Source organism: Otolemur garnettii, unplaced genomic scaffold, assembly GCF_000181295.1.
Source record: "Otolemur garnettii isolate 467f Iridium unplaced genomic scaffold, OtoGar3 scaffold00051, whole genome shotgun sequence".
NCBI classification, from domain to species: domain Eukaryota; kingdom Metazoa; phylum Chordata; class Mammalia; order Primates; family Galagidae; genus Otolemur; species Otolemur garnettii.
In genome coordinates, this window is record NW_003852446.1 from 5,462,631 (window position 1) to 5,484,109 (window position 21,479).

Below are 21,479 nucleotides of genomic sequence, written 5' to 3' on the forward strand. Positions count from 1 at the left end.
AGCATGAAAGTGAGCAAGAAAAAGTCCCGAAGTCCCATCACATCAGAAAACCAGTATTAGTAAATATTAGAAGTGTATATTGCAGTTCCTGCCAAGTTCTGGTTCTCCCAAGTAGCATCTGATTGTCACCAGAGGATGGGGAAAGAGCAAGGCAAATTATTGTCCCTAGAACATCTCTATTGGGTGGGGCTTAGTGGAAAGAAGAAAGGAGAGAACCTTCCCTTTGATCCCTTGAGCTCTGGCTTTAGGTCTGCCCGGATGAACTTGGAGAAACGTGACCAACGTGCACTCACTAAGCAGTACAAAGGGCCTCCAGCAAGGCCCTACCCAAACACTATTACCCAGATAGCATGAGTGGGGGTGGCTGCACCTGTTCCACTGCTCTTTGTATATGTGTTCTGGGGATCACAATGCAAGGACAAGCCCCCAGTGACCCTCAGCAGGGCTCTGTAGGGGGCCGTTCTCTCTGCAAACAGATGTCCACATCTGGCCAGGAGGCTGTGTGGTCAGCATGGCACCTTGCCAGCCAATGCCCTGGGAAAACAGCCAACCCTCTGCTGAGTGAAGCTCTTATTCAGGTGAATTGATATTTTTTGTTTTATACCAAACCTGGTGGGTTTTGTTAGGTATCAAGAAATAAGAGAATGAGCTTTGATGTGTCAAAATAACTTAAAGAGATGAAAATACTCTTTGAAAAAAGCCTTTCCTGGTTATCTATTTAGCATGAGAAACCTGGAGGAATTCCTAGGCAGGAATCTATAGTTCCCTGAATGGAGAATGGGTGAGTACACTGTCTTGTCAGTCCTAACTCAGGTGACAGGAATTTGTTCCAGCAGTTTAATTCTTGGGAACTGTGTTGCATGTGAAGGTTGCAGAAACCCACCTTAAGGAGTAGGTGGCCTCCAGGAAGAGAATGAATTCAAGATCAGGGTCTCAAGTAGATAATAGACTACCCTTCTCCCTGGGATGGGCTTGAGCAGCTTCCACTGCTGCCAACTCTTGAGACTACTGGGAGCCAGGACATTGACGGTTGTTAGGCCTTTTATGAGCATCTAAATTATCAGACCCAAGAGGTAGGACTTGCTGGGCAACACAAACACTTTCCAACAGGCTAGAGAAACAAAATGGCGTATTTCTCAGGATGAACAATCTTTCGGTAGAGGCTTTTCTCTGGTTGACAGATACAGAGCATGACAAAAAGAACTAAAATTTAACATTGAGAAGAGAATAATCTCCACTTTTAGGCAACAAGCAGGCAGCAGCCCTCCCAGAGCTCTCCTCAAACCCTGGGGGTCAGCACAGAAGCTGTCCCTTGAACAGGGGCTTCTGTGGTGTGGCCTATCCCTCCTCCCTAAAGGTCCCCCATGAGAATGCCAAGCAGGCCTCTGTACTGATGAGGAAATAACTCTGATGTGGTTAACAGGCCAGCCTATGCATGGCAAGTCCCTAAGCTACAGCTGGGTCTCCCAGGACCCTGAGGGCAGGAGCAGGTGGCAGAGGAAGGCTGCTGCTTCCTTGGGTTGCTACCCAACCGTTGGAGGCCCAGCTCTCAGCCCTGCCCTGCTGTGTCCAGGGAGAAGTGGGAAGCGAGCTCAGCTTGTGCCAGTGCTCAAAAGGGTCAGATGGCACTGCCCCACACATTAGGGGTACAAGAAATACACAAACAAATAGAAAATCATCTGGAAATGAAACCACTGAAGATTCTGCTGCATCAGGACCAACCTTCTGGCATGACATTCCCTCATCTGCAAGAAGGGGGAGTGTGACTGGTAATTTAACATGCATGTAGCACTGATATTCTAAATAAAAAAAATCAGAGACAGGCTCGGCACTGGCCACATACATCAGGCTGGTAGGTTTGAGCCCAACCCAGGCCTGCTAAACAACGACAACTGCAATCAAGAAATTGCCGGGCATTGTGGTAGGCGCCTGTGATCCCAGCTGCTAGGCAAGCTGAGGCAAGAGAATCGCTTAGGAGTTTGAGGTTGCTGTGAGCTGTGATGCCACAGCACTCTACCAAGGGTGACATGGTGGGACTCTGTCTTTTTTTTTTTTTTTGAGACAGAGCCTCAAGCTATCCCCCTGGGTAGAGTGCCATGGCATCACAGCTCACAGCAACCTCCAACTCCTGGGCTCAAGTGAGTCTCCTGCCTCAGCCTCCCAGGTAGCTGGGATTACAGGCGCCCGCCACAATGCCCACCCATTTTTTTTTTTGGTTGCGGCCATCATTGTTGTTTGGCAGGCCCGGGCTGGGGATTCAAATCCACCACCTTAGGTGTATGTGGCTGGCACCTTAGCTGCTTGAGCCACAGGCGCCGAGCCTAGGGACTCTGTCTTAAAAAAAAAAATCAGAGACAGAAATTATCTCAAAAGCAGGACACTGTAGGGTGTATCAGAGCCTGGGAAGTGTCCAACATGACTTCACAGTGTCCCTTCCTACAAGCAGCAGCCACAAGCTTTCTCTTGAACCAGCAAGCCCACAGGATGTCAGGAATCAAGAGAGAGAGATCAGGGAGCAAAAGGACAAGCTCTAAGTCATCAAAGTATGGAAGAGGGAAGAAAATGGGTGAGCCCAGTGACTCATGACAAATACACAGGTTAGGAAAGGAGAAATCGCTCCTAAGTTACCAAAACAGCCTGCCATACTGTGGCTTTTTTCTTAAGTCTACAGACTCGTTTCAATAATCTCTTCTGGGTAGCTCCTTCTTGATCTTGCTTCAGCCAAGGTCAGCTGAAGTAGCTCAGAGGAATCTAACATTTCTGAGCAATTACTCTGAGCCAGGTGTTTCACTAGGAACTTCACAAGTCACCTTCCTGAATTCCTGTAACCATCTGCTTTAAGCTAAAGAGACAGAGGGATATGTGGCCACCAGCTGCTTAACAGTAAAGATAGGATTTAACTACAAGCAGACAATAGTGACCCGTGGCTAAGGCCCTTGCATGGACCTTCCTTTGGTAAAAGGAATCACCATAAAAGAGTGATTCCTGGACAAAGATGGGTCTAATTGTGTATGTGCATGTGTGTGTTTGTGTTCTTTAAATTAAAAAAAAAAAGTGGAAGGTAAATTAATGAAAAAAAAGTAAATACAGTGATACACTGTTCAGACACTTAAAAAGTCCTAAATTTACACAAACATTTTTGTATTCTGTAGCGCTGGAGATAAAGAAGCCTCTACATTATTCATACTAAAAGATGAGTCATCATATCTTACAAATAAAAAATGATCATCACCATGATCTGATATAAGGTAATGATTATATCCCTGAAATATAATTGTTAAGAAAATCTATACTCCAAATATGCTTTCTAAATATATATCCAAAGTTCGGTAACAAAGAACTCTGTAGGGATAATTACATTCCATTTCTTCTTTTAAAAACTAACCGGAAAGAAAGGGCGATTAAAGCAAGGAACTGCATTAAAATTTAAATATGCTAGCATCTTGGTATTTGAAGGTAGACTCATTTTTCCAGCAGTGACTCACAGGATCATGTTGTTCTTGAGTCTCACAGCTCTGGCTCTGGTGTTGCGTCTGCCCTGGAGACACAGATTCCTTTCTGTAAACCTCAGATCCACATCACCCAGCCCCTAGCCACCACCTACCTCTCAGTCTTGGTTTAGAGTCAGAAAGGCTAGACCTGGAAGAAGCCCTGCACACTGCCAAATCCAACTCCCTCCCTTTAGAGACTAACAAACTGAGGTCCAGAGAAAATGAACACTGTGTTCAGTGGGTAAGTCTCTCTGTTCCTATGCCATGCTGTTGCGAGGCCCTGGAGAAGGGCAGGGCAGGATACCGAGGTGCCCTGGGCACTGAGCCCCACCTCCTCCTCCCGCAGCTTCTGCCTCCTCTTCTCTTCCACAGCTGCCCTCTTCTGGTCCTCCCGTTGCCGCTGCTCTTCCAGTTTGCGCCATCGCTCCTCCATTTGCTTTTCGTATTGGAGCTTGGCTCTTTTCTCTTTCTCCAGGATCTGCTGTTCCCGGGCAGCTAGGGAAGGAAAGCGAGAGAGAGGTGTCATTACCAGAGCATCCCATGACCTTTAGTGAACCCAAATCATAGAAGCAAGGATGGCGACCCCCAAAATGGCTTGGTGGGGTTCTAGGATGCAGTGATGGAGATAAAGTGTTCTGGAGCCTCTGTCACAAGCTGGGAGACCCTGGGCACGTTAACTATGCAAACTTTCTGCCTTGGTTTCCTCCTCTATGGGGTGGGGTGGACATGTTTGTGGCATCAGAGTGTGGAGATCATCTAGCCAATGCCCATAAAATACACAGTAAGAACCTCCGCACATGGGAGCAGCTAGGATTGTTATCAAGTCAATTTGGGGACTACGGCTAAGCCATACTCCGAGCTGAGAAAGGATGGTTGTGAGGGTGCATTCATTCCCGAACAGGTTAACTATGCATGTACCACGGACACGGAGCTAGCTCAGAGGGTAAAACACACAAATAAGGCTGGCCTTCTCCTCAAGACGTTTACTAAGGGGCCCTTAACTCCATCTGGCCAGGTCAGGGAAGGGTTACCTGGAGGAGGCAATGTCTGAAGCGACAAGCAGAAGACAGTCAAGGAGAAGAACTGGAAAGTTCTTCATTGTTCTCAAGTCCACAGGGAAACCACTGTCTACCTACCGCATAGTACCCTGCGGACAACACTCTGGACTTATCTGTCTGTATCCTGCAGGAGCTAAGATGGCCTTTCTCAACCAGGGTTTCCTGTCCTAATATCTAAAATGACTTAAGTGCCTATTTCTCCCAAGGATGGCCCTTCCAGATGCCCAGGAGAGAACCCGAGTGAGTACACACAGCGGACACTTGAGAGCATCAGGACTTCCTCAGGTCAGGGACGGCAACTGTTTCTCTATCTTTGCTGTCATATCTGTGGCCCTAGCAGAGTGCCTACAACACAGCAGAGGCTCAATGCTTGCTGAGTACGTGAATGAACCATCCTGAGAATTATATGGCATTTGTGAACTTTCCAGTGGAAGTGTAGGTTCAAACCCCAATTCGTCATCTAGCAATGTTCAAGTTCTCTTCCCATTCATGTGCAAATTTCTAGGGATCTTCAGAAAAGCCACCACCCTATCTGCACTCTTAGACCTAAACAGCCAAAGTTCACCACTTACCCAGACATTTATCTCTTTCTTCTCGTCTTTCTTTGGCCAATCTTTGTCTCTCATCTGATTTTAAAAATCCATCCATGCCTATGAGAGAGAAAACTAGATGATTTTTCAGTTCTTCATTCTTTCTCTATCTGCTGAGTGCTAGAGGAACTGAGCAAGAACCCCAAGTCTGGCTGCAGGCCCACATCATCCATCCCATCACTTCATCCAAAGGAGGTCCGATCTATCACTCTCCACACACAGCCAGGCCCCGATGGTGGAGGGGCAGTGGGCACAGCTTCCACACACACCTGCCAACTGCTATAGTAGTGCCGACGCCAACCCCAGATTGCCAAGCCCTTTCCCTAATCCTCCATCCCCAGGCTGGGCCCTGGAGGGATCAGAAAGTGCAGTAGGTGACGGAAGGGTCTGGGAGCAATCGAAGCACCAAGGTGATGAGACTTGGGATGCTGATTGTCACACAGATACTGAGCATTTTACTTTCTGAAAGGAGCCAATTGCTGAGGGATACATATGAGCTTCTCTGGTGAGCACTGTGAACTACAACACCCAAGTTCAATTTTGGTACTGCCAAGTTTGTACCAATGTCAATCTTAGTATTTTAGAATCATTGAAACATCTGTAACAAGTAAGATGAAACAAATGACAGCTCCCCCCCGCCCCAAATGCCTGGGAAATATCCGTGGAGCTCCATCTCCACTTAACCCCCAAAGGACGCTAAAGGGCTCCCTAAACAAAAGATTAAATGAGCAGGGTGTGGTGGCTCATGCCTATGATCCTAGCACCCCAAGAGGCTGAGACAGGTGGATTACTTGAGCCCAGGAGTTTGTGACCAGCCTGAGCAAGAGCAAGACTCTGTCTCTAAAAAATAGCCGGGTGTTGTGGCTAGTGCCTATGGTCCCAGCTACTTGAGAGGCTGTGGCAGGAAGATCACTTGAGCCTAGGAGTTTGAGGTTGCTGTGACCTATGGTAACACCATGGCACTCTACCCAGGGTGACAGAGTGAGACTTTGTCTCAAAAAAAAAAAAAAAAAGAAAGAAAGAAAAGAAAAGAAAAATAGATCTTCGTGATTGTTTTAGGATTAGAAAGAATGTATTCTGTCACAATCGGCTGTTCACAAGTACTATCTATATGTTTAAGCACACCATGCTGAAGAAATTGACTTTAGTGTTAATATAACCAGATCCACTTTCCCAGCATCTGGGAGGATCACAGGCTGACTTCATAGTGTGCCCTGCTGCCATAGCAACTGCACTCATTCCAAGATGGTTCCTGCTGTGTCCAGGAGACGGGCCTGGAGGCTTAGCTTGCAGTGTAGGCAGTGGGAATGTGCATGACGTGACAAATGCTGGATAGTCAAGATTCTCCACATGTGCCTGGTTTTTCAGCTTGTATTATGTATTGGCGATATTAAAACTCATGAGAGAAATACTAAAAAATCAACCTTGGACTACAAGTGTCATCCACTCTGGTTGTATTTAGTCAACTCTTAATCATTAAAATGCCACCAATAATATGAATATTGTCCTAACTTGGCTGGACATGATAGCTCATGTCTATAACCCCAGCACTTTGAGAAGCTTAGGTGGCAGCATCACTTAAGGCCAGGGGTTCAAAACCAGCCTGGGCAACATAATGAGACCCCATTGCTCCAAAAAAATAGAAAAATTAGAGGGGCATGGTGGGAAGGCTTTAGTGGGAGTATTGCTTGAGCCCAGGAGTTCGAGGCTGTGATGAGCTAAGAAAATACCACTGTGCTCCAGCCTTGGTGACAGAGTAAGACCTTGACTCTAAAAAGAATAAAGGTTCTAAAGAATAAAGGTTCAAGTGCCCGCTTCGGCAGCACATATACTAAAATTGGAACAATACAGAGAAGATTAGAATGGCCCCTGCGCAAGGATGACACGCAAATTCGTGAAGCGTTCCATATTTAAAAAAAGGCTCAGCGCCTATAGCTCAACTGGCTAAGGCGCCAGCCACGTACACCTAAGGTGGCGGGTTCGAATCCCCAGCCCGAACCCGCCAAACAACAATGACGGCTGCAACCAAAAAATAGCCAGGCGTTGTGGCGGGCGCCTGTGGTCCCAGCTACTTGGGAGGCGGAGGCAGGAGACTCGCTTGAGCCCAGGAGTTGGAGGTTGCTGTGAGCTGTAATGCCACGGCACTCTACCCAGGGGGACAGCTTGAGGCTCTGTCTCAAAAAAAAAAAAAAAAAAAAAAAAAAAAAAAAAAAAGAATAAAGGTTCAACTTCTCAGCTCATACCAGGCACCCCTCAATATGATTCCAAACTCTCTTCCCAACTTTACCTCAGTACTGCCCTTTCTCCCACCCAGCTTCTGGCTCATACTACCCTTCTAGTCTACCCCTGCCCACACCTGTTTAAACTCTCATCGACCTTCAAGTCCCTATGGCAACCAGACCCGTGATGGCTTGCGTTCCCACACACATCCAGAAACCCTTATTTCACTCTCTGCTTTCATACAGAGCTCTCCCTCTGTGAGTCTCTCCCGGTGGGCTCCAGAGCCATGTGTGGCTGACACATCTCTAGGTCTGTCCAGCTGGGGCCACCATTCCTCACACAGGGGCCCTAATGTGCACACACAATGCTCCGAGGCAGGCATGAAGTTAGCAGAAGAGGGGCAGGGAGAGAAAATCAGGTTTCTCCTTTCCCCAAACACTTTCAAGTTATAGTTTCTAGCTCAAGAGTTTGATTAATCAGAGTTAGTTCTGTGTGAAAAGCTACAAAGAAAATCCTAGGATGCCTGGACAGATGCTTCCAGTAATGGTCACAGCAATTCTCCCACCCAGGTAGGACCTGAACCTTGTTCTGTACTGTCCTCACCACCCTAGATGTTAACAGGCCTGCCCTATGTGTCAGGTAAGCCTGAGAACTCCTGAAAGTGTTCTTCTAACAGAGGGGAGAATGAGAAACTGAGGAGAAGGGCTGAGCACATCTGAAACGGCTCACCTTACCTAGAGGCTGCTAATTCCACACACATGCATGATTTTAGACTGCCCTCTCATGGGCACAAATAAGAGTCACACCTTCAAATCCTTCCTTTCCAGAAAAGCTTTATCATGCTCACAGTCACCATCACCAGCACCATCCTAACAGGAGATAACAACTTACTATGGACCAAGTACACTGCTGGACGTACTCAGCCCAGCCACCCTCCGATCATGTAGGCACTGTTACAATCCTTGTCTTACAGGTGTGGAAACAGAGGTGCAGAGAGGTTAACGTGTCCTAGGTCACACTGTCAGAAAGTGGAGAAGCCAGATTCCAAGGCAAGAACCTGACTCCTGGACCCGCACTCTTAATCACTGCTTTCTTGTGCTGCTTCCCGTCAAAGGAAGAAATGTAACACCTTGATCTTGGTGCTGTGACGCAGTGAGGCACACAGGGATCAAAACCTAACCTCGTCCCAAGAATGAGCCTGCAAATCTGGACAGTGGAAGTGCAGGTCTAACTCATTAGAGAAAGATGGAGCCAGCAGTATTGTAAGCCCAGCACCGGCCCAGCTGGGCACAGATGTGGCAACTGCCCAGGCAGGCTAATTATTGGTTCCTCATAAAACTGATGGTTTGGAAATGTTTGCTCAACAATATTTTAGAGAGGCTGATGCTGGCTGGACGAAGGGGGATGGGCCAGAGGACAGTGTGGGCAACTGTAGGTACCAAGAAATTCAGTTTCGCCCCACTGAGGGGGTGGGTGGGTGGAGTGGCTCAAACAGTCCAGCATGGGTAAGTTAGAATCTCTGCATTGTCCATTTGGCAGCCACAATCCACACATGGCTATTTCAACTTAATATAATCAAACTTCAATACAATTACAGGTTCAGTTCCTCAGTCATACTGGCATATTTCAGGCGCTCAGCCACATGTTCCTGGTGGCTGCCACGCTGCACAGCACTGAGTAAGAAGCCTGGCAGCTCCTTCCTGTGATTCTCTCATGTTTAGCTGCTCTGGGGCAGATGCAGACAAGGAAGGTCTCAGGGTACAATGAGAGTTGAGGTGTGCTGGGTGAGTGAGACTGAGGGTAGGGCTTCATCCCTTCCCCCACACAGAATCTGTCTCTCTTGTCTGTCAAGCAAACATTCCTGGAACATCTCCTCGAAGAGGAGCCAAATGGTTAACTCACATCTCCAACTTTCACCTTGTGACCCTCCATCACTCCTGGAGGCTGCTAAGTCCCTGAGCTCATCCTGAGGCAAGGAGATAAGCACCCTTAGCTGTTAAGGGTCATGGACTTGATCAGCTACTACCATTACCACAGCCCAGCCAGGTTTAAACCAGTGGAATCAAGGTAGATTATCATGAATATTAACACCAGAAGACACCCTCTAAATACACAATATATCCAAAAGTTAATGATGAATTTGGTTCTAAAAGGGAAGTCTTTCTTTATGGCCTGAAATCCTGAAGTGTCTAGTTTTCCCATTCAATTGTCCTTTGTTCCATGTCCCTTACTAGATGCACATATTATCTTTTTTTTGAAAAAAAAAAAAAAACAGGGACCCAATTTTATCTTTGAACTCTGAGAAGTGATGGAAACAAATCTGTGCCTTTGTGCTTGCCAGGCTGGATGGGTCAAGGGCAGGCAGGAAGGTGGATAAGACCATCATGAGGAGTCCTCGTGGGGATGAAAATGTTCCCCATCTCGCCCACATCAGTATCAACATCCTGGTTGTGCTACAGTATCATAGTTTTGCAACGTGTCATCATTAGGGGAAACCGGGTGAAGGGTAGCTGGGCTCTCTCTGTAATATTTCTTATAATTGCATGTGAACTGACAATGACCTCAAAAGAGAGCAGTTTAACTACAAAAAAAAAAAAAAAAAAAAAGGCCTAGTCCAAGTGTGAAGCTCTGGTAGGGCCCCAAAGACAAAGAGGGAGCAGGACACCTTCTCACAGGTGCCCTACCCGGAAAAAGGACCAGGCCTGCCCCACTCTTGATGCAACATTTCCCAGGGCAACAGCCTCCAGGTAAATGAGCACCTCTGAAATAGAGACCTCTTCCTGGACAATTCATTCCTATAATAAGTTAGAATAAAACAGGGATCTTGAACAGCCAAACATCTATTTTATGTTACCAGAACAGCATAAAATCTCATACTTTAATGATCTGCTCTTGCTTGGAAAATCTTAGTGTTATTATAGGGCTACAGCAACCCTTTTTAAAAAACTAATTCTAAACGAATTTTATTAGCCTGAAGTACTCTCCTACTAGAATATTAATGAGCTGATATTAGTCAATTATTCATGGTACTGGTAATAACCATTATCAAAACACAAAGTTTTAAAGGGAGGCCAGCTATGTTTGACTTTAAAAAATTAATTGTATTAAATGAATTTTTTTCCTTTTTTATTAAATCATAGCTGTGTACATTAATGCAGGCATGGGGTACAGTGTGCTGGTTTTATATACAATTTGAAATATTTTCATCAAACTGGTTAACATAGCCTTCATGGCATTTTCTTAGTTATTGTGTTAAGACATTTATATTCTACATTTAGTAAGTTTCACATGCACCCTTGTAAGATGCACCGTAGGTGTGGTCCCACCAATTACCCTTCCTCTACCCATCCTCCCCTCCCCTCTCTTTCTTCCATATTCTTGGGCTATAATTGGGTTAAACTGTGGTATATGTATGCCATGGAATATTATGCAGTCTTAAAGAAAGATGGAGACTTTACCTCCTTTATGTTTACATGGATGAACCTTGAACATATTCTTCTTAGCAAAGTATCTCAAGAATGAAGAAAAAGTATCCAATGTACTCAGCCCCACTATGAAACTAATATATGGCTTTCATATGAAAGCTATAACCCAATTGTATTAAATGAATTTTTAAATAACCTTCCCAATCACACTCACATCTGTACTACTGTAATGTCCAGAAGAAAGAAAGGAAGCTAGGAATGAAGAGGTCATCTGATAGGAAGGCCAATGAGAGTCTGTCACCTCCTGAGGGGAGCCCTTCCCAATCCTGTCAGGGGAAGCCAGTCGCTGTCTGCTCTGTTGACTTGCAACTACTGACTCTTTCCGGTCCCGGCAGTGACTTGTTTGTACTGTGATGATCGGTTTTAGCACATGGAAACCACTGCTTCTCAGCTTTGGTCTCAACAGCTTCTCTGCTTCTCTGCACAATGGAATCACCTGGGGAGCTTTAAAAATATGTAGATCCTGGGTATCCCTTTTCCGGGGACCCTTTAATACAGTCCCTTGTTGCTACAGCAACGAAAATAATTTTATGGTTGGGGGTCACCACTACATGAGGAACTGTATTAAAGGATCGCAGCATTAGGAAGGTTGAGAATCACTGCTTTAGAGTCTGATCTCGTCAGCCTCTGATGTAGCCCAGGCATTGGTACTTGATTTTTTTTTTTATTTCAGATCAATGTGAGGGGCTTGGCACCTGTAGCACAGTGGTTACAGCTCTGGCCACATGCACCCAGGCTAGCGGGTTCAAACCTGGCCCGGGCCAGCTAAACAACAATGACAACTGCAATAAAAAAAATATCTGGGCATTGTGGCGGGCGCCTATAGTCGCAGCTACTTGGGAGGCTGAGGCAAAAGAATTGCTTAAGCCCAAGGGTTGGAGGTTGCTGTGAGCTGTGACGCCATAGCACTCTATCAAGGGCAACACAGTGAGACTCTGTCTTTAAAAAAAAAAAACGAAGCAAATTAATATGAGGGTACAAAGAACTAGATTACAATGTTTGCATTTGTTAGGTAGAGTCCCTCTTGTAGTTGTGTCCCGCACCCAGGAGATGTGCCATGTACCTTTACACAATCCCCCTCCCTCCTCCCCTCTCCCCTTCTCGTGTTCCCCTGCCCCTCAACTTGAATTGAGTTTTTCTCTGGTGTGGGTGTGTATTAGATCATCTACTGGCTTTGTATTAGTGTTGAGTACAATGCACACTTGCTTTTCCATTCTTGTGATACTTTACCAAGAAGAATGTGTTTCAACTCCATCCAGGTTAATACAAAAGATGTAAAGTATTTTAAAAGCTCCCCATGTGATTCTACTGTGTAGCCATGCCTGAGAACAGTCCTAGCCCACTGTCCCTACATTTGAGTATATATCAGAAACACCTGGAGGGTTTGTGAAAACAGATTGCCGGGCATCACCTTTAGCGTCTGCTGTTCTAACAAGCTCTCAGGTAAGGCTGATGCTGCTGGTCCAGGGCCTACATCTGGAGAACTGGTGTTCTAGACCAGGCATCCTCAAACTACGGCCCGCGGGCCACATGCAGCCCGCCTAGGACATTTATCTGGCCCGCTACGTCTTTTTGCCACCGCTGCCTGTCCTGCTTAGCAGCCAACTCGTTCTGGGGCTTGTAGTCTGGCCCTCCAACAGTCTGAGGGACAGTGAACTGGGCCCCTGCTTAAAAAGTTTGAGGACCCCTGTTCTAGACTATGCTGATTCTAGAGGGCAAGGCTCTCCCTGTGCCTCTGCTCTGTCCAGAGCCCAGTAAGAGGGGGCCCCAAAACAGTCTGCAGAAGGAATGATTAGCCACCTGCCCATATTCCCTCAAAGCCTTTCCCTTCACTAAGTTTATTACGGTTGCACCCACTATTACCTGGGCCTGTTCCTTTTTCTTATTTAAAATATGGGGTCTCAAGCTCCTGAGCTCAAGTGATCCTCCCACCTCAGCCTCCTGAGTAGCTGGGACTACAGATGTGCATTTGCCATGCTTAGCTCTGGGTCTGTTCATTTCACCCTTGCACTCTAAGCTCTTGTCTTGTCTTTGAATCTCTAGCACCTTGCAGACTGGGAAGTACTCAAAAAGTTATTGAATGAAAGGGCCATGAGAGTATTACCTCCCATTAAGGAAAACCTCCCCATTTGTAGTTATTTTAACCTCATGTCAGAAGTGTCATTAAAAGCAAGGGACATTTGCATCCCTGTAACCATTATCCCTGGAGAGTTATGGAGGGAATATAAACATAAAGAAAGGAAGGCGGGTCTCCCATTTCTCCCCATATCCTCTGCTCTCCATAGCCCCCCCCCCCAATGCACTGACATGAAATTCTGCTCTAAATCCCATCAGTGCTCAGTCTCTCACAGCCTTTTTCCCTTTTTTTTTTTTTTTGCAGTTTTTGGCTGGGGCTGGGTTTGAACTCGCCACCTCCAGCATATGGGGCCAGCACCCTATTCCTTTGATCCACAGGCGCCACACCAGCCCTTTTCCCTCTTTGCTTCACAGTGGGGTACTTCCCTTTCCCAAGCACAGGAAGCTCCACTCTCCAGGGTCACTCTCTCACCAACTGACCCACTCCAGTTCCTCTATCGGGATATAGACTTCTTAAGGGCAGGGCCTATATCCCATTTCTTCTTGTAACCCCCAAAGGGTCTAGCACAGTATTTGTACCCAGGAGGCACTCAATAAATGTGGAGTTTACGAAGGGGGAGCAATAACATATACTAAGCACCTACTGTGTGCTACTCCCAGAATGAGTATTAAGACATATGTATTTCCCATAATCTTGTGACAGCATCAGGACAAGGACAATCACTCCTGTGGCCTCTGTATGACCTGACCCTATTATTTAAACTTTCAAAGCCTCCATTTCCCAGATTGAAAAGGGCAAGATGGCACTGTCTGGGAACACTAGACCTGGGGACTCGCCGTCTAGGCATGTGTTGCCATGCTATGAGAAGGCCAAGCCTCATAGCGTGGGTCTCAGGGAAATGCTCCCATCAGCGGCCACATCTGAGTTCTGAGGCAATAGCCACCACCAACTACTAGCCTTGGGAGTATACCATCTTGTCCCTCCAGCCCACTGCTGCCACCTCAGGAGAGACATCAAGTGAGAACTACTCAGCTAAGTCCAAGCAACACAAAAAGCCCTGATAAAGGAGGCAACATCATAAACCACTGAGTTTTGGGGTAGTTTGTTCCAGAGACCAGTCACCTGGTCAATGAAAAGCAAATAAGCAGCGCTTTCCAAGCATCTACCCTGCCGACCCAGGTTTTGCAGTGCCCTAGACTATTAGGCTCACCTGCAAACAGGCACTGGCTCTCACACACTTGCCATACTTCTCAGGAAGAATTGCTATAGTGATGATTTGTGCTCTTCCTTCAGTCACCATGCCCTCGGAGCTGCTCCCACCATGGTCATTGATAGAAGAGCCCCCATGCATGGCACCAACTGACAAAGCGAAACCATAGCACTTGCCACTGATCACACAGACCTTCAGAGGCTCTGGCTTCACCAGAGCCTGCCCATGGCAGCCAGGAATCATGACCCAGAGGACAAAGGTGTTAAGGCTCCACGGGATGCACTTTGACTAATGAGAGATAAGATAAACTGTTAGCTCTTTTTCTACCAGAGAATTGCTCTGAGTCGCAGGGATCTCATACCCTCTCTGTACATGGTCTGTAGGTCCAAGCAACCAGCTGTATTTGGTTGCAAAGTCACGGTCAATGTGATGATTCACCTTTTAGTTCCTCTCCTCCCTTCTCTGGCTTATGTTCCTTTCCCCTCACTTTAGCTTGCTGGACGTATATCCCCCAATAAAGTATAAAATAGGAGGGAAACCTGTCCACGGATTCTCATAGCGGCATTAATCATAATGGCCCAAATGTCCATTCACTGTTGATTGGACGTTATCAGTCAGGGTTCTCCAGAGACACAGAACCAATGGGATAAACAAAGAAATAGAAATGAGAAGGGATTTATTAGGGGAATTGCCTGATGTGATTATAGAGGCCGAGAAGTCCCATGACAGGCCATCTAGAAGCTGGGGACCCTCGGATGCCAGTAGCATGGCTCAGTCTAGTTCTGGAAGCCTCAGAACCAGGGAGGAGATAGTGTAATTCTCAGTCTGAGGCCACAGGCTTGAGATCAGGGTGTGGGGGATTGAGGTGAGGGGGTACAGTTCTAGAACTGGTGTTAAGTCATGGAGCTCCAGGCCAGAGAACCTAGGGTCCTGTGTCCCAGCTCCCAGGGACAGAGAGAAACCAATTCACCTTTCCTTTGCTTCTGTTCTATCCTAGCCCCCAGGCAATTGCCAGTGCCCACCCACACTGACAGTGGATCTCCCCCATTTAGCACAATCAGATTCACAGGCAGACACACTTAGAAATAATGCCTTACCAGTTCTCTAGATATCCCTTAATCTAGTCAATTGACAACAAAAATATTGGATGAATAAAATATAGTACATCCATACAATACTGTTCAGCCATAAGAAAGTAATGAAGGGACAGGAGACACTGTGAGGGACTGCTAGTGGGTTCAGGGTTTCTTTACTTATTTATTTTTTGAGACAGAGTCTCATTATGCTGCCCCCAATAGAGAGCTGTGGCATCACAGCTCACAGCAACCTCAAATTCTTGAGCTTATGTGATTCTCTTGCCTCAGCTTCCCCAGTAGTGGGTTCAGGGTTTCTTTTGAGAGGTGATAAAAATGTGCTGGTATTAAGACAGTGGTGGTGGTTGTACAATATTGTGGCTGTACTAAATGCCATGTGTTTACACTTCAAAATGGTTAATGTTATTGTTAGATAAATTATATTGCAATTAAAAAAAATTTGTGGGTGGTGCCTGTGGCTCAGTGGGCAGGGCACCAGCCCCATATGCGGGTTCAAACCTGGCCCGGCCAAACTGCAACAAAAAATAGCTGGGCGTTGTGGTGGGCACCTGTAGTCCCAGCTACTTGGGAGACTGAGGCAAAGGAGTGGGAGGTTGCCTAAGCCCAGGAGTGGGAGGTTGCTGTGAGCCACGGCACTCTACCAAGGGCAATAAAGTGAAACTCTGTCTCTACCAAAAAATAAATAAATAAATAAATAAAAATTGCAACCCCTCTCCCAAATACAAAAAGCCTTAGGGAGGGTTCCGCAACAGGGTTTAAAATCCATAGCCTAGTTAATCTTATCTGTGGCCTTCTTCCAAGTCTTCCAGGTTACTTGTTTTTCTTTTTCCTCCCAAATATCTAGATGATATTTCTGGTTCCAAATGCATATGTGTATGGTACACTTGAGTATATATAAAAGTCATACTGTTCTGTAAAGTGTCTTTGCCACACAATCCTAAGAGCTTTGTCTTTAATTACATTTTGTAAAGGTCTGGGGAACAAAAATGAACACTGGCAAGCTGAAAGAAAAATAAATGTTGGCTCGGCACCTAAAGCTCAGCAGCTAGGGCACCAGCCACATACACCGGAGCTGGTGGGTTTGAATCCAGCCCAGGCCTGTCAAATAGCAATGACAACTACAACCAAAAAATAGCCAGGCATTATGGTGGGTGCCTGTAGTCCCAGCTACTTCGGGACTAGAGAATTGCTTCAGCTCAGGAGTCTGAGGTTGCTGTGAGCTGTGATGCCATAGCACTCTACCGAGGGCAACATAGTGAAATTCTGTCTCAAAAAAAAAATTGTCTGTTATTGCTTATTTTTAAAAAAGGGGGTGATAAATTAATCAATAAATGATAAATGTGCCGTGATAAACAGAGGTGATATTTCATGAACTGACATGTGTGAAGAATGATCCATATAATAAATGCTCATTTAATGTTAGTGGCCATTGGTTTCTGAAGAGGGGGTTATATTGATAGATTTAAAAAATGGATACTCCGGGCCCAGCACAGTGGCTCATGTCTGTAATCCTAGCACTGTGGGAGGCTGAGGAGGGAGGATCGCTTGAGCTTGAGATCAGCCTGAACAAGGGTGAGACCCCATCTCCATTAAAAATAGAAAAAATCAGCTGGGCTTAAGTGGTGGGCGCCTGTAGTCCCAGCTACTCGGGAGGCTGAGGCAGGAGAACTGCTTGAACCCAGGAGTTTCAAGGCTGCTATGAGCCAGAATGAGGCCATGGCACTCTAGCCTGGGCACAGAATGAGACTCTGTCCGAAAGAAAAAGAAAGAAATGGAAACTCCAAAAAGTCATGACCTACCCAATGTCATATTAAGTGGGAGGGTTCTAAATTATTTCTCTGACTCTAAATACATTGTAATTTCTCCTGGAATTTGCTGTTCTCCTGGGGGAGGGTGGGTGGGATCAGATTCAGATCTGCAAAGGGCAGGAGGTAGAAATTCCAGACAAGAGTAATGTTGTATGCAGAACCCTGCTAGAAAATAACAGTTAAAGCCTGCAATCTAATTGAACTTTAATCTTTCAAGCAGGAACTGAAAATCAATTGACAGAATTTAGAACCTTTTTCATCACTGCACTAGGGTATATTGTTTTTGTACAGAAAGCATCACATATTCCTGCCTTATTTTTTCACTTAAAATCTCAAAGCTAATTACAGTCTCATAAGGTCACTAGACTTTCCATTTAAATTCCTTTCAGTGCAGGGCTCAATCTCAATTCCCTCTACACCTCAGGATGACTGCTTTAATGCAACGGACTGTGATGAAAACAGCAAAATTATCTGGCAACCTAATTTTTCTGCAAAATGAAATTCATGCCTGTTAAAGGTACTCTGAGAACATTAAAATCAACCCTTAACTCTTAAAATCAGGGCTCATTCACATCAATATGCAATGTGCAAAAAAGAAAACTGAAAAATCAATTTAATGTATGACTCTGCACATCATAGAACTTAAAGTGGAAGCACTCTCGAAGGCCCTGTTCAGACAGAAAGATGGGTTTGTTCCATTCCTCTCTCTACCAGAAAGAGAACTGTCTTTATGTTCTTGGCTTCTTCCATACTACCCATCCAATATGGTGGATCAGTTCCGGGGCTTTTATTATTCAGATGAACAAAGTAGTGGGTAGAGTTTCAGGACTACAAGAAGTAAAGCAACTTTGACACCAAAAAGAGGAGCAAATGATGAAGGGAGAAAAGAGAAGGAAGTTAGCAAAAGACAGGGAGCCAAGAGCCATGTTGAGCTGCCTCTGGGGAAGAGTTCTGACTGGAAGCTGGGTGAGGGAAGGGTTTCCAGATTCTTAGAAGGTACAAGGTGTGGGAGCCAGAGAAAAAGGCAAAGAGCTACAGGTTAGGAATTAATTCATTTTCCAACAGTTTTCTAGTCTCTAGTAAATATATGAATTGCTTTTCATGTTTTTTTACTACCGAATTCTATTTCTTTGGCTATCATGTGGGGTTCTTGTGTTCATTTGGGATACTCATTTTAGAAACAAATACCTAGGCAGGAAATAATCTCAGGAGAACCATAGGGTTAAAAGGCCTATCAGTGACCATGTGCTGCATTTTCTGTTTCTGAGAAGAGCAGAACCTTGAAATTTGTGTCTCAGGAAGATGCCTTTTCTTACAATAACTTAATGAGTCTTCTGAGAATATTTTTTGGAGTGGGGAGGCTCTAATCCAGTGATTCTCAAGTTTTAGTGTGCATCAGAATCCCTTAGAGAGGTTATTAAAAACAGATTGCTGGGCTTACCCCAGAGTTTCTGATTTAGTAGGTCTGAGGTGGAGCCTGAAATTTGCATTTTAAATAAATTCTCAGGTGATGCTCATGCTGCTAGTCTCAGATCACACTTTGAGAATCAGTGACCTAATCCATTTCTCACCTACTCATCTCCTGAACTGGCTCAAATGTCCGCTTCAATGATAAGAACAAGTCACCATTACAACCCAATTCATGACTTCCAACATGTCCCTTTCAAGGACGATGTCATAATTTATACTTTTGAACAGGCAGGCCTGGAACTAGCATTTAAATTCAATAACCCTTGACCATTAGGATAAATGTGTAGATACCCAGACATCAAAATGCAATTTTTAGGCAGTGCCTGTAGCTCAGTGGGTAGGGCATCAGCCATATACACCAAGGCTGGTGGGTTCATACCCAGCCAAGGCCAGCTAAGTAACAATGATAACTTCAACAAAAAATAGGTGAACATTGTGGCAGGTGCCTGTAGTCCCAGCTACTTGGGAGGCTGGAGCAAGAGAATAGCTTAGGCCCAAGAGTTGGAGGTTGCTGTGAGCTATGATGCCACAGTACTCTACCAAGGTCAACATGGTGAGACTCTGTCTCAAAAAAAATGCATTTTTAAAAAAATGTGGTGGGGCAAGGTGGCATATGCCTGTAATCACAGTACTTTGTGAAGCCATGGTGGGGGGATCACTTGAAGCTAAGATTGGGAGACCAACCTGGACAATACAGTGCGAGCCTATCTCTACAAAAAAATTAAAAATTAGGTGGGCATGGTGGCATGTGTCTGTAATTCCCACTACTCAGGAGGCCAGGGGGTTGAGTCAAAAGGATCATTTGTGCCCAGGAATTCAAGGTTTCAGTGAGCTGTGATTGCACCACTGCATTCTGGGCAACAGAGTGAAACCCTGTCTCAAAAAAAAAAAAAAAAAAAAAAGGAAAAGAATAAAATAAAATAAAAATCTTAGAATTGGCTGGGTGGGGTGACTCATGCCTATAAATCCCACAGCACTTTGGGAGTTCAAGGTGGGAGGATTACTTGAGGCCAAGAATTTGAGAACAGCCTGGATAACACATCAGGACCCTATCTCCCCCTCACCCATTTTTTTTAATTAGCCAAGTGTGAAGGCCTGCGCCCTTAGCCATAGCTACTCAGGAGGCTAAGGCAAGAGGGAGGATCACTTGATACCAGGAGTTCAAAGTTTTTTTTACATATACAGGGTATCCATAAAGTTCGTGTGCAATTTAAAGTAGTAGTCCGTGTATACACAACTCTATGCTATTACCGTTTATAAAACATGCTCACTAAATTTCTAAACGCTTCCTTTTAAAACGGCTTACTGGGACGAGATTTTGGCCCCGAGGCTACATACAGGTGCACTGGCAGGAGGGAGACTGCCTTCAAGGAGACATTGCTCCCTGCATCAGGGCCCCTTTTGCATGCTGGCGCCGGCCACGCGCAACGGTAATTCGGAAACCTACCTACAGGGACTGCTCTGGCTGCGGGGCCACAGCTGCCTGCGCCCTGTGAACCTGGGGCTCTGCTCGCCCGTGTAGGAGACACCGCGTTTGACGCCCAGGCCTGTCTCTATCAGCCCTACTGCACCTACTCCCTGGGCCCATCTTGTACGAGGGCTTTGTGGGTCGCCGGTGGGTGCTAGAGGCCCGGATGCGCGACAGCAACATCAGTGCTGCCGAGTTCCTCCACTTGCCGACACACTTGCACGACGTGGTTGTCGGGCCTCACCAGCTGCACTCTGAAACCAATGAGCGGCTCTTCCTTGAGAAGTACAAGCCTGTCGTGCTCACTGATGATCAGGTAGGCTCCGTGGGAGAAGCAGGTCTTGCAAAAGGAGAAAGATAGGCTCACCCTGAGCCAGGCCGACTTACAGGTGCAGTCGGAGGTCCCGAGATGAGTTCAGGCTCCCATCCCTGGGAGACTGTTTGCTCCGGATTGTACAATTGCTGTGAGTCCCACATGCAGAGTCACTAAGGTATGTGCAAGAGTGTTCTTTCACAAGGTTTTTAAGAGTTTGGGAAGCCTTTTCTCCCTTTCTTGTTGTTCCTCATTTGCTGGAATTAATTCAGAGCTTTCTTAGTTTAAGAGTTAGGGAGAGCAAAGTGACCTTGTAATGTTTATCACAGCCAAAGCTACTAACAAGCGTTTTTTTACATAAGCTTTTTTTTTTTTTTTCCAGTGGGCCTCACAGTCCCCATTACACTGGTCAGGTGACTCCCAAACCCTCCCATGACCTTTCAGATTTTCATTTTAAAATTTGAGCTGAAATGTTTTTATTCTGTGATCCTGTTCTGTCTTTAATTTTTGTAAGTAGAAATTTTCCCAGTTACCATGGCAACATAACAAGACTCTGTCTCTAAAAAAAAAAAATGTAAAAATTAGGCCAGGCGCAGTGGCTCACATTTGTAATTCTAGCACGCTGGGAGGCCGAGGCGGGTGGATTGTTTGAGCTCAGGAGTTCAAGACCAGCCTGAGCAGGAGTGAGACCTCATCTCTAAAAATATAGCCGGGGGTTGTAGCAGGTGCCTGTAGTTTCAGCTACTTGGGAGGCTGAGACCAGAGAATCACTTGAGCCCAAGAGTTTGGGGTTGCTGTGAGCTGTGATGCTAGGACACTACCAAGGGTGACAAAGTGAGGCTCTGTCTCAAAAAAAAAAAAAAAAAATTGGCTTGCTACCCATAGCACAGTGGTTACAGTGCCAGCCACATACACCGAGGCTGGCAGGTTCGAACCCAGCCAGGGCCAGTTAAATGATAATGACTACTGCAACAAAAAATAGCCAGGCCTTATAGTAGGCGCCTATAGTCCCAGCTACTTGGAAGACTAAGGCAAGAGAATCCCTTGAGCCCAAGAGTTTGAGGTTGCTGTAAGCTGTGATGCCACGGCACTCTACCCAGGGCAACATAGTGAGACTCTGTCTAAAAACAAACAAAAAATTTTAAAAATTTAAAAAGTGGGGTTTGATGGCATGGGCCTATACTCCCAGCTACTC

The 21,479-nt window shown here is 45.7% G+C and overlaps 1 protein-coding gene, 1 non-coding gene and 1 pseudogene across 5 annotated transcripts in view; 2 read left to right on the forward strand and 1 right to left on the reverse strand.

Annotated features, from left to right (window-relative positions):
* The window catches only part of MAP7D2 (MAP7 domain containing 2), a 116,241-nt gene that overhangs the window by 49,853 nt on the left and 44,909 nt on the right, over positions 1-21,479 (reverse strand). For 3 of the 4 annotated variants that reach the window (XM_003791896.3, XM_003791893.3, XM_003791895.3), the window contains exons 2-3: positions 5,122-5,199; positions 3,823-3,986 (exon numbers count right to left, since the gene is read on the reverse strand). In XM_003791896.3, the coding sequence (XP_003791944.1) occupies positions 3,823-3,986; positions 5,122-5,199 (242 nt within the window). Of the gene's footprint in view, positions 1-3,822; positions 3,987-5,121; positions 5,200-21,479 lie in introns of those variants that run through there. The other variant, XM_003791894.3, reaches the window with a different exon arrangement.
* Positions 6,947-7,053, forward strand: LOC111726004. Its single transcript, XR_002773909.1, has one exon. It is a non-coding gene; the product is annotated as a U6 spliceosomal RNA (small nuclear RNA).
* On the forward strand, positions 8,861-20,384 carry LOC111725987 (annotated as a pseudogene).